Here is a 15582-nt window from a genome sequence, read left to right on the forward strand (position 1 = left end):
TTCTGCTCTGTTACCAAAGACTGTACTGCACAGTCTGTACTGTACTCTGTTACCAAAGACGGTACTGCACAGATAGGAGTCCAATTATGTAGCGGCATACCTAGGCTAGGCATACAGACTGGGCATTAAAAAAAAGAAGAAGAAGAAGATATTGGATTTATATCCCACCCTCCACTCCGAAGAGTCTCAGAGCGGCTCACAATCTCCTTTACCTTCCTCCCCCACAACAGACACCCTGTGAGGTGGGTGGGGCTGGAGAGGGCTCTCACAGCAGCTGCCCTTTCAAGGACAACCTCTGCCAGAGCTATGGCTGACCCAAGGCCATTTCAGCAGGTGCAAGTGGAGGAGTAGGGAATCAAACCCGGTTCTCCCAGATAAGAGTCCACATACTTAACCACTACACCAAACTGGCTCTCCATGGAACTGAAAGTTCCATGGAACTGAAAGTGATATATGATCTGCAGGCAATGATTTGGGAAGTGTTCTTCTTTGAGAGCTGTGTATTTGGAAGGCGAAGCGGCTGAAACAAGAGTTGGAGAACTAGGTATGTATCTTTAGACCCAGGAGCTGCAGCCCTGTATACTTTACTGTAGAGCGCAAATATACCAGGAGCATGACGCAGAGGCAGGCAATGGCAACCCACTTCTGAATGTCCCTTGCCTTGAAAATCCTACTGGGTCACCATAAGTCAGCTGTGATTTGACAGCCTTTCCCACCACCACACTTCAGGTTGGTAATTTTATTAGTTCCTAATTTCACGCTCTGTGAAATGAACCTGCTGTAAAGGACAGACAGGGTCTGGAACTGGTACATTGCTAACATTAAGCACTCCTGCAGCCCTATAACCCATTCTATTTAAAGTTTTGTGGTTTAATTTTGAATGGTTTGATGGGTTTTTAAAAAAATGTTTCAGTCCTTCTTCCTAGTAATTCAACATGGTTTTCCCTTTCCATATTGAACACGCATGAGCATACATGAATCTGCCGTATACTCAGGCCTCAGATTCAGCAGGAGCTCACAGGAGCACAGCTCCTGAATGTCTCTGAGGGTTCCCCCTCTTCCTTCCCACCTACCTTGTCCATTGAATAGGAGGTGCAGCTGCATAACAATCCCTGGTTTAGGAGAGCAGGTAGCCATCCAGCCAGTCACCAGAGGCTTTGCCATGCCCCCAGCAGCCCTCATTAACCCCTGGAGAAGCCCGCACCACCCTTTCTCCAGTTCTTATGTGATTTTGGGTGGTGAGTGGCTTGCTGGCCTTTTGACTGGGGGCGGGGGGGCAGCGGTCCAAGAAAGCCCCAGACAAGCGAGACCTCTTTGAGCTGGCTGGGTCTCTAGCCAGCCCAAGCAGGCCTCGTTCTCCCAGGGCTCTCTTTTCTTGTGTAGGGTTGCTTTTGGCTGGGGGGGGGTGCCACATGCTAATGATTTATAGTAATGAGCTCCACCACCTATTTTTGTACAAAAGAACCCCTGTGTATACTGAATCAGACCGTTGGTCCATTAGGGTTGCCAAGTCCAATTCAAGAAATATCTGGGGACTTTGGGGGTGGAGCCAGGAGACATTGGGGGCGGAGCCAGGAGCAAGGGTGTGACAAGCATAATTGAACTCCAAGGGAGTTCTGGCCATCACATTGAAAGGGACAGCACACCTTTTAGAATGCCTTCCTTCCATAGAAAATAATGAAGGATAGGGGCACCTTCTTTTGGGGCTCATAAAATTGGACCCCCTGGTCCAATCCTTTTGAAACTTGGGAGGTATTTTGGGGAGAGGCACTAGATGCTATACAGAAAATTTGGCACCTCTACCTCAAAAAACAGCCCCCCCCCAGAGCCCCTGACACCCGCAGATCAATTCCCCATCATTCCCTATGGGAATCGTTCCTGGAGGTGCATAATGGCTGTGGGGGTTGAGCTTCCCCCGCCGGCCGCTGGCTGGGGGAGGGGGGAAGCCTGTAAAACCAGGGGATCCCCCGCTGGGACCTGGGGATTGGGAAGCCTATGGTCCATTAAAGTCACTACTCTCCACTCAGACTGTAGCTGGCTGTCCGGGGACTCGGGTGGAGGTCTTTCACATCTCCTGCTACTTGATCCCTTTAACTGGAGATGCTGGGGACTGAACATGTGACTTTCTGCATGCCAAGCAGGTACTCTGCCACTGAGCCACAGTCCCTTCTTCAGTATGGTTTCTTCTTTCCACAATATAAGTCACTTTAATATTTTCGGGGGCCACCCTATCCTATTCTCCAGTCAAAATACCAAAGCAATTTCACAGAGCTCATGCTGTCAGACAGTATGAAGTCACTGGCGAGAGAATTTGTTTCAACACACCTTAATTAAAATTTGATAGGGCCTTTGGGAACTAGAGAAAGTTGCTTTGGGAGGGCCACAGACAGATCACAGTCCCTGTGCACTGTGCCACCCCAGCAACTAGCTCAAAAATAGCTACCTTGAGGGGACATCTATACAGCTTGTGAAAGGTCACTGTAATAGAGCGTGTACTTTATTACCGTGTGCATCACCTGAATTTTATCTCCAGAATTATTAATACAACCACCAAGTAAACCATTTGCTCGCACTCAACAAGACATCTCTGACTCTCATGGGGTGACTAAAGGAAACAAGGAAAATTGCTGGTGTTTGTAGAGTTTCAATGAAGAAGCATCATTTATTTTGATTGCTGTATTGTTAGACTATGATCTGGCAGACTCCAGATTCGAATCCCCATTCTGCCACGGTAGTTGGGTCAGTCACACATTCTCACCCTGACCTGGATGGCCTCAGGCCAGCCCAATCTCCTCAGATCTCAGAAGCTAAAGAGGGTCAGCCCTGGTTAGAACTTGGATGGGAGACCATCAAGGAAGTCCAGGGTTGCTACACAGAGGCAGGCAATGGCAAACCACCTCTGATTGTTTGTAACTTTGAAAACCTTATGGAGTTGCCATAAATCAGCTGGAACTTATGGCACTCCACCACCACTCCACACTCTCAGCCTAACCTACCTTACAAGGTTGTTGTGAAGATAAAACAGAGGAAAGGAGTAAGCAGCTTTGGATCCCTGTTGGGGAGAAAAGCAGGGTATAAATGAAGCATATACATAAATCTTCCTATAGAAATCAGAGTGCAACCTGATAACAGAAAACACAGCTTTAAATGCGCACATCTGCTCAGCATTTAACACAGGAATGCTGGCAAGAACAGGTATTAAAATCATGGCCTGAAATAATTCCCTTTTATTTTTGTAACATCTGGCATGATAACAAGTTCTGGCAAGCTCAAAAGCTTGAACAATGTTTTGTGTCACTTTGTTTGGTCCCAATACAAGGTATTGCACTATAGTGCACAAATTATTAATAACATTATCTGGACATCAATAACATTATCTGGACATCTTTTTAAAGTAAAGACCAATTATTGTGAGTGGTTATAAATTACTATCCAGCTATATGCAATGATTTTCTGCACACCCTTTTAATGTCCCTTACTTCCTTTCTATTTTTCAGCATTTCAGAGCAGTGAATTTGCGCAATTAAAAAAATAGCCACAATTGTCTGTTTTGTGGGGAATCAAATCCTTCTTTTGTTTAACATGGGGTAACCTGGAATGCTGAACATAAATTTCTGCATTAAAATAATACAGATATCGGTTGGTCCAGGTAGGGAAGATGTAATACAATATAGAGCAGATATCGGCTATAATATGAGCCAGGAAGGCTGTGAAGTTCTGCCTCTTCATTTTTCAGTCTTTGAGCTATTAGGTATCCAAGAGTGCCCCCTGCTGCTCAGCATTTAAAGTGCAGAGACTGAATTGTACTTGAGAGGATGAAACAAAACTTGAGTCCAGTGGCACCTTTAAGACCAACAAAATTTAATGTTGGGTATAAGTTTTCATGTGCATGCAGACTTCTTCAGATACAATGAAACAGGCTTCCACAAGTCTTACATGTAGGTAGGGTGGGGTGTTAGTTGGTTTAAGCAAACACCTGTTGGTTGACCAGTGTTAATGTTCAGTTATGTGTTGAGCTACCAACACAAATTATTAATAACATTATCTGGACATCAAAACTTACTATAATTAAAAAGGCACTCTGCTATCCAGTTACAGTAAGATGCTATCTGACTAAACATTTATTATTGAACAAAAATGTATCAGAAAAGGCGATATGACACTTTTTGGCTGATAGTGTATTTAAAGTTTTTGTTTTAAACTTATGATTTATTAGAAGGAGAAGGGACTATCCCCCCCCACCTCAAATACCATTCTTTTAAAAACAGGGTAAACTTTGTTAACATTTGTGTTTGTGATCCGCACTGTAGGGAGGGGCAGACTATAAATCTACTAAAATAAATATAAATCTAGGGATCTATTAAAATAAATAAACAAACAAACAAATAAATAAATTAATAAATAAATAAATAAGAACATAGGAGAAGCCATGTTGGATCAGGCCAATGGCCCATCCAGTTCAACACTCTGTGTCACACAGTGGCCAAAACCCAGGTGCCATCAGGAGGTCATCAAGTGGAGTCAGAACTCCAGAAGCCCTCCCACTGTGGCCCTCCAAGCACCAAGAACAGAGAGCATCACTGCCACAGACAGTGTTTCACCTATACTTTGGGGCTAACAGCCACTCATCGACCTCTGCTGCAGATGTTTCTCCAATCCCCTCTTGAAGCTATGTTCGTAGCCACTGCCACTTCCTGCATCAGTGAATTCCATGTGTGAATTACTCTTTGGGTGAAAAAGTATTTCCTTTGATCTGTTCTAAACTTACTGCATGCTCATTAATTTCGTTGAGTGCCCACAACTTCTTGTATGGTGAGAAAGGGAGAAAAGTACTTTTCTGTACCTTCTGTATCCCATGCACAATTTTGCAAACCACTGTCATGTGACCCCCTCAGTTGTTGTTTCTCCAAACTAAAGAATATCCTCTTTAACATTTTTCAAAGGGAAAGTGTTCCATCCCCTTAATCCAAGGGTGTCAAACATGCAGTTTGGGGGCTGAATCAGGCCCCCGGAGGGCTCCTATCAGGCCCCTGAGCAACTGGCTGTCGTCTGCTTCCTTCTTCCTCTCTCTTGCTTCCTTCTGCATATCTTAGGTTTACATTGCCAGGCTTGCTCAGTCGCACAGCAGAGCTACTGAGCCAAGCCTCTCTTCCTTCTATTGGCTGAGGCTCCCCCCCAGCCCCCTAGGGAAGGAAGGAAAGAGCCAGAGCTTCCTTTGCCCAGTTCCCTGGATTTCATGGGAAAAAATACAAAGAAAGCATCTTTAAAACCAATGAGTGCTAACATTTTAAGCATGTTGTAGGTTTTTTAAAATATATTTGTGTTTGTGTTCTTTATAAAATTTGTATCTCTGCTACCTAATCTTAAATAAATACACACCTGGCCCAGCTCAACATGCCTCGGCCCAACCTGACATGGCCCGGCCCAACAAGGTCTCATTTATGTTAGATCCGGCCCCCATAACAAATGAGTTCGACACCCCTGCCTTAATAATTTTAGTTGCCCCTTTCTGCACTTTTTCCAATGCTGTCTCTTTTGAGGTGCAGTCACCAGAACTGTACACAGTATTCAAAATGAGTAGTGTATGGTGTAGCGGTTGGCCTATCGGACCGAAGATTCCAAGTTCACATCCCCACTTGGCCACCGAAGCTTGCAAAGTGACCTCGGGCCAGTCACGCACTCCCAGGTAACCAGGTGCCAGCTCACAGGTCTGTTGTGAGGATAATGAAGGATGTAAATGAACCCTGTTGGGTTCCCCTTGGGGAGAACGGCAGGTATACACTAAGTAAAGAATTAAAAATAAATACATGAAGAAAAGCTGATCTTAGGCTGCAATCACACACACTAAATAGTGCACTTTCCAACTGTATTGCAGCCTAAGATCAGCTTTTCTAATGTATTGGAAAGTACACTATTTAGGGAGATCACAGCCTAAATGTAAACCTGAGAAATTATTAGGGTTTGTAGAATCTTTCGGGCTCAAGTGCCGTGTTCTACTGGAGAAAGTTTTCCTTCCAGACGTTTCGTTCTCAGCTGCGGAGAACATCCTCAGTGGCGTTGCAGCCGGAGCAGGCGCTCAGACCTTCTTGGCTGCTGTGCGTTGAGCCCGAAAGAGTCTACAAACCCTAATGACGTTACCAGCCGTGAAAACCTGAAATCTTTGAAAACCTGAGAAAGTCTGAGTCCGTCTGAAGAAGGGTGCATACGCAAAATAGCCTATACCAGGGATGGCCAAACTTGCTTTAACGTAAGAGTCACACAGAATAAATGTCAGATGTTTTGAGAGCTGCAAGACAGGAAGGAAGGAAGGCAAATAGATGGGGGAGTGGAAAGAAAGCAACTTTAAATATGCTCTCCAAGCCACAGGCTGTGCTTTAAATTGAGAAATGCTTTCTCCAAGCAGGTTGATTAGTGTGGTGGTGGGAGAGCCACACAATATATGTGTCTGATGAAAAGCTCACATTCTGAATAAAACTGGGTTGGTCTTAAAAGCGCGCCTTGGCTCTTGCTTTCTTCCATTGCTTCAGACCAACACGGCTGCCCACCTGGATCTACGCACAAACCCTTCGTTTAATTTCGTCTTCACGTTAAAAACTGCGGCCGCCTTAAACCGCCGTCAAACTTCCCCCATCCCGTCACTGAGGCGGAATAAAGCCTCCTGAGGCGCCGCAGAAATCCCGCCTTTTCTCTTCCCACCCCGAGGAGCTCTCGCCTCTGAAATCTCGCGAGATCTCCACCCGCCCGCACTCCCAATCCGCGTCGTCCCCCTCCTTTCGCCCCGTGACCCGGATGTTGATATCCTCGGTCCCCGCCGCCGTTTCCCCCCTCTCCCACCAACGGTGTGTTGATTCGACGGCCTCCGTTTTTCTCCTGTCTCTTTTTAAAAAACATATATATTTGTTTTATTTCTGTTGTGTGGCGGCGGCGGCGAAGGTGAGGTCGACGCGTTTCCTTCCCGAGGGAGGCTTTGCCGGGGTGGGCAGGAGCGGCGGAGGCGGACCCGCCTTGCCGCTTCGTTGTTGGGGCAACGGGGCCGTTTCCATGGAGACGCTGGAAGGCGTGGCGGCCTGACGTATTCTTTTCCGCCCTCCCTTTGGGGTCAGCATCCTCTGCGCTTCCATGGAGCTTGATTGGGGATAGGAATAAGGATTGTAAGAGGTGTGTTTTTGTGTCCAGGAACCTTGTTGTTTAAGGGGGGGGGGGTTGTGGCTCAGCGACAGAGCATCTGCTTGGCACGCAGAAGGTCCCAGGTTCAGTTCCCAGCATCTCCAGCTAAAAGGACCAGGCCAGGGGTGGCCAGACTTGCTCAACGTGTAAGAGCCAAACAGAATAAACATCAGGTGTTTTGAGAGCCGCAAGACATGAACATCATATGTTGGAAGGAAGGAAATAGATGGGGAGGGAGAAATGGAAAGAAAGCAACTTTAAATGCATTCTCTAAACTGCCAGCTGGCTTGTCTTGGAGAAGTGATTTAAAGAGGGAAATGAAGAAGAAGATATTGGATTTATATCCCACCCTCCACTCTGAAGAGTCTCAGAGAGGCTCACAATCTCCTTTCCCTTCCTCCCCCACAACAGACACCCTGTGAGGTAGATGAAGATATTGGATTTATATCCCGCCCTCCACTCCAAAGAGTCTCAGAGAGGCTCACAATCTCCTTTACCTTCCTCCCCCACAACAGACACCCTGTGAGGTGGGTGGGGCTGGAGAGGGCTCTCACAGCAGCTGCCCTTTCAAGGACAACCTCTGCCAGAGCTATGGCTGACCCAAGGCCGTGCTAGCAGGTGCAAGTGGAGGAGTGATGAATCAAACCCGGTTCTCCCAGATAAGAGTCAGCACACTTAACCACTACACCAAACTGGCTCTCCTTCTCCAAGCCAGCCAACAGGGCAGTGGGGGCTTCAAGAGCTACACCAATATGTGTGAAAGAGCCAAATGTGGCTCCTGAGCCGCAGTTTGGCCATCCCTGGACCAGACGGTAAGAAAGGCTGGGAATTTATACAAAAGGAAGGAAAACATATCATCCAGTATCATAATGCCCCTATATAAATTGATGGTGCAGGCTCATTTGAAGTGCTGTGTACAATTCTGGTCATCACATCTCTAAAAAGATAGTATAGCATTGGGAAAAATGCTGAAAAGGGGAACTAGAATGAATAAAGGGTTGGAACACTTTCCCTATGAAGAAAGGTTAAAACGCTTGGGGCTCTTTAGCTTGGAGAAATGTCAGCTGAGGGGAGATATGATAGAGGTTTACAAGATTATGCATGGGATAGAGAAGGTACAGAAAGAAGTACTTTTCTCCCTTTCTCACAATACAAGAATTTGTGGGCACTCAATTAAGTTGCTGCATAGTTGGGTTAGAGTGGATAAAAGGAAGTACTTCACTCAAAAGGTGATTAACACATGGAATTCACTGCCACAGGAGGTGGTGGCGGTGGCTACAAGCATAGACAGCTTCAAGAGGGGATTGAATAAACATATGGAGCAGAGGTCCATCAGTGGCTATTAGCCACAGTTTATCATTGAAACTCTCTGTCTGGGGCAAGTGATACTCTGTATTCTTGGTGCTTGGGAGGGACAACAGTGTGAGGACTTCTAGTGTCCTGGTCCCACTGATGGACTTCCTGATGGCACCTGGGCTTTTTGGGCACTGTGTGACACAAAGTGTTGGACTGGATGGGCCATTGGCCTGATCCAACATGGCTTTTCTTATGTTCTTACAGTAGGTAATGTGAAAGACCTCTGGAGCAGGGGTGGCGAAGCTGTAGCTTGGGAGCCACATGTGGCTCTTTGAAACATATTGTGTGTCTCTCGAAGATCCCACCACCATATCAGCTGGCTTGAAGAAGACAAATCACTTCACCAAGCCAGCTGGTGGCTTGAAGAATGCTTTTGAAGTTGAATTTGCTTTCTTTCTACCTCTCTCTCTCCCTCCCCCATCTATTTTCCTTCCTCTCAGCTATTAAGCATCTGATGTTTATGTCCTGTGGCTCTTAAATATCTGATGTGTATTCCATGTGGCTCTTACATTAAGCAAGTTTGGCCATCCCTGGTATAAGTGTTTGTGTACATGGAGAATGCATTTTAAGTTGCTTTCTCCACCTCTCTCTCCTCCTTTCCCTCCATCTATTTGCCTGCCTTCCTTGCTTGCTTGCCTCCTTCCTTGTCCTGCGGTTCTCAAACATCTGGCATTTATTCTATGTGGTTCTTACGTTAAGCAAGTTTGGACACCCCTGTCCTGGAGAGTTGCTATCAATTACAGGCAAGACTGACTTTGATATGCCACAGGTTAGACTCCGTGTACAGCAGCTTCAATTGCTTTATGTTTACGACAGTGTATTCAGAGTAGTAAGCTGCAGTACTGTAGTCCAAGCTCTGCATACGACCTGAGTTCAAGCCCAGCGGAAACTGGGTTCAGGCAGCTGGCTCAAGGTTGGCTCAACCGTCCATCCTTCCGAGGTCGATAAAATGAATACCCAGCTTGCTAGGGGTAAAGCGTAGATGACCGGGGAAGGGAATGGCAAACCATGCCATAAAAAGTCTGCTGTGAAAACTTTGTGATGTGACATCACCCCAGAGTCAGAAACGACTGGTGCTTTGCACAGGGGACTACCTTTACCTTTCAATTTAGATGTTATTTGTACAATTTATGACATTTTAATTTCATTTGTATGTGATAGATTGATACATATACGGGGAGGGGGGGGACTGTGCTCAATGGCAGAGCTTCTGCATGGCATGCAAAGGGTCCCATGTTCAATTTCCAGCATCTCAGTTGAAAAGGACCAGGGGGTATGTGATTTGAAAGGTCCTCTATCTGAGACCTTGCAGAGTCTCTGGCGGTCTGAGTAAACGATACGAACCTTGATGAACCAATTGTCTGATTTAGTATAGGCATCCTCATGCGTATTCATGTGTGTGTTGTAGGCTAGAAAATGGGAAACAGCTATTTATTCAGATATCTGGCTGCCTTCCTTGTGTGCAGATTTGGACGCTGATAGGTAGCATTTCAGAAGATCAGGGCTTCTGAAAAAAGGACACTCAGCCTTGTTTGAACGCTGCTTATCTTTTATTTTCCCTTTTTAGAAATGATCAGCTTCTGCGGCACGTAGGGTTATAATATGGTGGCCGGGACAGTCTCTGCCATGGCTTCAGAACTTTGCAAAGCTATATCTGAGGCAAAGCTCGAAAGGCACAAGAACTTGTTTTTAAACTACCGAAATCTGCATCACTTTCCTCTGGAATTGCTGAAGGATGAAGGTCTGCAGTACCTGGAGCGACTCTATATGAAGAGGAATTCATTGACCACTTTGGTATGGTTTTCTTTAAAAAAAAAAAAAAAACCCTTGCAGAATGTCCTCAGCAAATGGTGTTTGTGTGTGAAAGATTTAATCACTAAACACTGTGTGTTGTTTTTTCCCCAAGAAGTGAACATCCTATAGTGTACCATTGCCTGGACGCAGCTTTACAGCCTTATGACAACTAGTTAGCAGTTTCTTTTTTAAAGGGACTTTGGAGTTCATAAAATTGTAGGCTTTGTCTTAGGATTTACTGAAGCATTGTCACAGGACCTGAAAGAGATGAGGCTGAGGAATGGGGCTTGGTAAGCATTCCTCTGCCGTGAAATGTTTATCATAATGGAGAAGAAGATGGGGTGGCATTCAGCTCAAATTTTCAGAGAAAGCTCTGGTTTGGTAAAGTAAAATATAGTAGAATGTGCTATGAGCATGGCATATTTATAGACAAAGAAGGGATACTTTTTATACTCCGCTTTTCACTACCCAAAGGAATCTCAGTGCAGTTTACAATCTCGTTCCCTTCCTCTCCCACAACAGACACCCTGTGAGGTAAGTGGTGAACTGTGACTGACCTAAGGTCACCCAGCTGGCTGCATGTGAATCTTGATTCTCCAGATTAGAGTCCACCACTCTTAACTACTACACCAAGCTGGCTCTCAAGATAGACTTACTGTTTAGTATTCAGAATGGCTAGTTCTGCTTTCTTTTGTAGCAATAGGTCATGGTGTATTGCTGCAGTGTAGAGGTACTGCAGTTTTTCTGGAAAGCTGGATTCAGTCAATCTCCATTTCTTCGGTCTTTTGCTAAAATGCAAAACCCACCCCCAGTCCATCCAGAGTCATCCCATGTGCTGATTGAAATGCACAGTGCCTTTGCAGGCTGAGAGAAGATGGAGGAAAAAGGAATGGAGAGGCCTGATGAAGCCTCCCAGGGGGCTCGAAAGCTTGCATGGTTTGGTGTCAGTATGGTTGGTCTTAATACAAGGGACTGTATGGATTTCATACTTTTAAAAAAAATTTGAATGGACTAATATTGGCTGTGAGTATCCCATGGCACAGAATGGTAAAGCTGCAGTACTGCAGTGGAGCCCTCTGCTCACGACCTGAGTTCGATCCTGGCAGAAGCAGGGTTCAGGTAGCCAGCTCCAGGTTGACTCTGCCTTCCATCCTTCCGAGGTCGGTAAAATGAGTACTCAGCTTGCTGGGGTGAAAGTGTAGATGACTGGAGAAGGCAATGGCAAACCACCCCGTAAAAAGTCTGCCATGAAAACGTGAAAGCAACGTCACCCCAGAGTCAGCAACTACTGGTGCTTGCACCTTTACCTTTAATATTGGCTGTATAACTTTTTCCCAGTATCAGAGCTCCTCTTCTTGGGTAAGGTTGCATGGAAAAGTGATGGCAGTATAACTCATAGCTTTCCGAGTGAAACTGGTTGCCCAGATCACTTTTGATTCGGGTTCCATCCTGGCTGTGACACAGAGGATGCCTTGGTCACTGGGCAGCTGAAAGGAGCTTTTGGACCTCTCTCATTGACTTTCAGTACCTTCGATTGTGGTATCCTCCTGGATTGACTTGCCTGCATGGGTTTGGGAGGTCCTGTTTTACAGTGTCTGCAGCCCTATTTGAGAGAGCTTGTTTGGTGTAGTGGTTAAGAGCACAGACTCTAATCTGGGAGGACCGGGTTTAATTCTCTACTCCACCTGCAGATGTGACCTTGGGACAGTCACAACTCTCTCAGAGCTGTTCTGCTCAAGAGCAGTTCTTAGAGAGCTCTCTCAGCCCCACCTACCTCACAGGGTGTCTGTTGTGGGGAGGGGAAGAGAAAGGAGATTGCAAGGCAGTCTGAAACTCCAAGTGAAGAGCAGGGATAGCTCCAGTCTTCTCCTCCTCCTTTTCTTCCTTCTCCCTCCCTCCATTTTTTTTTTTTTTGGCTGAGATCTCAGCAGGTGGTGCCAGGAATACTACTGCTTTGCCTCATTGCCTTATGGGATACTAGCAGGATTCTATCTTGCCTCCTTGTTCTTTAAAATCAGCGTGAAGCCGCTGAAAACTCTTCTGGAGATCTCAGTGCCATCGATATTCTTTTGTTGCCTCGCTCTTTTTCTCTTTTCCGGATGACTGCAAGGAGGCAGTGCAAACTATGCTATGGATTAGGTCCAGACTAAAATTTATGTTTACCGAAGCGGGGAGGTAATTTCTGGCAATTCCCCATCCGTGCTTCAGATCCCCAATTCACTTCTCATGCCATTCCTGAGTGTCCCATATTCCAGGAGCAACATTTCAGGGAGATTAGCGGACCGCAGCAGGAGGGGGAGAAGCAGGAAAGTGCCTTCTGTTAGCAGAAAACCTAATCTGGATCCAACCCCCGTTTTTAATTTTTTAATTTTGTGAATTTATAGTCCACTCTTTTCCAAGATGGGCTCAGGGCGGATTACAACACAATAAAAACAGTTAATGAGCAGCTGAATGCAGGCAACCCAGTTGAGACTTAATCCAGATATTGTGGAATTGCTCTCGGGGAAAGCCCAGACAGGAGTAAGTTTACTGCTTGTTCTCCATAGAGGTAGTGCTCCCCTCAAAGAAGTGGCTGTGCATCTTCTTGCGACTGCCAGATCTTAACTGGCTGCTTGGAAAAATAAGTAGCAGCAGTCAGGGATGCCTTTTGCCAGCTTGGGCTGGTTTACTAGTTACGATGGTTAACTGGAATTAGCCAGCCTGGTTGCTAGCTGGGACTTGCCATAAGGATCATATTCCCACCCCCATACCAATTACAACATACTGATTGCAACAACGGCATTCTGCTTCCAGTCTGTTTCTAGGCACAGTTTGAAGTGCTAGACAGGGGTGTCGAACTCATTTGTTATGAGGACCGGATCTGACTTAAATGAGACCTTGTTGGGCCAGGCCATGTCGGGTTGGGCCGGGCCATGTCAGGTCAGGCCATGTGCACACCGATTTAAGATTAAGCAGCAGAGATAGAAACTTTATAAAGGGCACAGACAAACACAAATATATATATTTTAAAAACTTAAAACATTAGCACTCGTTGGTCTTAAAGGTGCTTTCTTTGTATTTCTCTTATGAAATCAGAGAACTGGGCAAAGAAAGCTGTGGCTGGTTCCTTCCTTCCCCAGGGGATGGGGGGGGAGCTTTAGCCAATAGAAGGAAGAGAGGCTTGGCTCAGTAGCTCTGCTGTGTGATTGAGAGAGCCTGGCAAAGTAAGCTATCCCTTCTTCCTTTCCTCCCCAAGGGAGGAGCCTCAGCCAATGGGGAAAAAAAAAAGAGGTTTTGCTCTGTAGCTCCTGTGCAATTGAGCAAGCCTTGCAAAGCAAACTGTTATGCAGAAGGAAACAAGAGAGAGGGAGAAGGAAGCAGATGATAGCCAATTGCTCGGGGGCCTGATAGGCGCCCTCCAGGGGCTTGATTCGGCCCCTGGGCTGCATGTTTGACACCCCTGTGCTAGAACTAACTTTGAAAACCTTTTATAGCCTTGACCCAGGGTGTCTGGGCAATTGCCCATAGCTAAAAAGCTTGGGCTGGCATTCTCTGTGTGCCAGCTTTCCAAGGGATGAGATTACTGAGCACTTGGGAACCAGGACTGCTCCGTGGTGTCCCCAAAGTCGTGGTACACCCAGACTCTGGCATCCCCTTGATTTATTTAGGTACTTTTTGTATTTTGTGTGTATGTGTGCATGTGTGTGCGTGCATGCATACTTGGAAGTCATGGAGGACATTCAGAGAAGTGACTTGATACAGCCTGCCCCTGTCTCCCAGGCCAGGTATTCCAAGGATGTCTCCCTTCCAAGTAGTTTGCCAGGGCTAGCCCAGCTTAGCTTTCAACGTCTGGCAAGATCGGACATGCCTGGGCTATCCGGGTCAGGGCTGGTGTCCCCTTGATTGATTGCGTTAATAAGTAAAAGTATTTCAGTTGAAGAGCTCTTTTAGTGCAAGATCTTTCTTGGGCTTTTTGCTCATTACTGATGCTGCCGTGTTCTCGGTGAAGAAAGAGGAATGCACTAACGATGCTTTTAATATTCTAAATTAGGCTTTGTCTAAGCTGTAGTGCAGCGTGCTGGTTGCTGCTATTTGTTCTTGGTAGACTATATTTTATGGCTAAATTAATTTTCATTTTTTGTTTTCAGGAAAGCTGCGTTTTACTAGAGTGCTTTGAAACCGAAGGGTATATGTAAATCTTGCAAACAAACATACTCATTATCTTGCTTTATGGAGGGAGGGGGGGAGGAGTGAATGAGGGAGCCTCGAGACTCATTCACATGGAATTAAACTCTGGTTCATTATTGTATCTTAGCCATGCCGGTAAATTTGGGACAGCTGTTTCTGTTTGTATTCTCATCCCTGATACTACTCTGGAGAGCTTCATAAATGCTTAATGCAGACTTCCCAGTAGGTGGAAATAAAAACTCAGACTTCTGCGGCAAGGCAGACTTGCCTAATTCTTCTGTTTATTTCAGAACTAGACGGTGCTTCTGCCTGCAAACAGTGCTGAAGTTTTGCTCTCTTTATTCTCTTTTTTAAAAATTAAACTTTTAAAAAAACCAGTGATATACAAGTGGAGTCAAATATTCCCAAAACCGTAACCCTTTAAATCCCCCTTCCCCTCAGACAAAAACCTATAATAACACATCTGTACCATTATCCGAGGATCAGATTCAGACAAGCAACGTTCCAGAAGAAGATACAATATGATCAAAATTAAAAGCTGCAAAATAAACTCCCTATGTAAAGAATACAGACTGACACGTTCAAAAGAGGCTCAGCTTATAGAATGCATGGAATGCACAGGTTGAACTAACTTCCCAGAAAAGGAGGGTGAAGGGGGAAAGGGGAAAACAAACAGACAAACAATAATATACACAATAAAGCCAAAATACAATAGTATAGGAGTGTCACTGCTTTTAGAAAAATAGATTATGATAAAATTTGTTAACTTGTTTGGTTTCAAAAATGCCAGGGAAAATACAGTGACCGAAAAACAGCAGACATTCTTTGAAGGATTGTTGAAATTATGTTTGCCCCACATGGGAGCATATTCAAATGGCTAAGCCGAGCTGACTCGTTCACAGCCTTCTTTCAAAAACAAACGTTTAGGAAGGATCTGTGCCCCATTTATGACTTAGGATGGGAGATGTGTTTGCTGCAGGAAAACAAATGGGGGGCGTGGGGGCTGATGGCTTGGCGTTCTTCCCCGGCCGTCTCGATCCTGGAGACTTTCAAATCAGGCCTGCCCTGGAATTAAGAGCCAGCACCCCAACAGAGGGA

At 45.6% G+C, this 15582-nt stretch overlaps 1 protein-coding gene across 3 annotated transcripts in view; it reads left to right on the forward strand.

The window, feature by feature from the left end:
- Positions 1-6761: 6761 nt before the first annotated feature.
- LRRC28 (leucine rich repeat containing 28) overlaps positions 6762-15582 on the forward strand; it is a 77624-nt gene continuing 68803 nt past the window's right edge. Inside the window, exons 1-2 of one of the 3 annotated variants that reach the window (XM_060260048.1) lie at positions 6762-6933; positions 10091-10317. In XM_060260048.1, coding sequence (XP_060116031.1) covers positions 10126-10317 — 192 coding nt within the window. In that variant the 5' untranslated portion in view covers positions 6762-6933; positions 10091-10125. Of the gene's footprint in view, positions 7159-10090; positions 10318-15582 lie in introns of all 3 variants that reach the window. The other 2 variants (XM_060260050.1, XM_060260049.1) reach the window with 2 other exon arrangements.

This window comes from Heteronotia binoei, chromosome 19, assembly GCF_032191835.1.
Source record: "Heteronotia binoei isolate CCM8104 ecotype False Entrance Well chromosome 19, APGP_CSIRO_Hbin_v1, whole genome shotgun sequence".
Taxonomy (NCBI): Eukaryota; Metazoa; Chordata; class Lepidosauria; order Squamata; family Gekkonidae; genus Heteronotia; species Heteronotia binoei.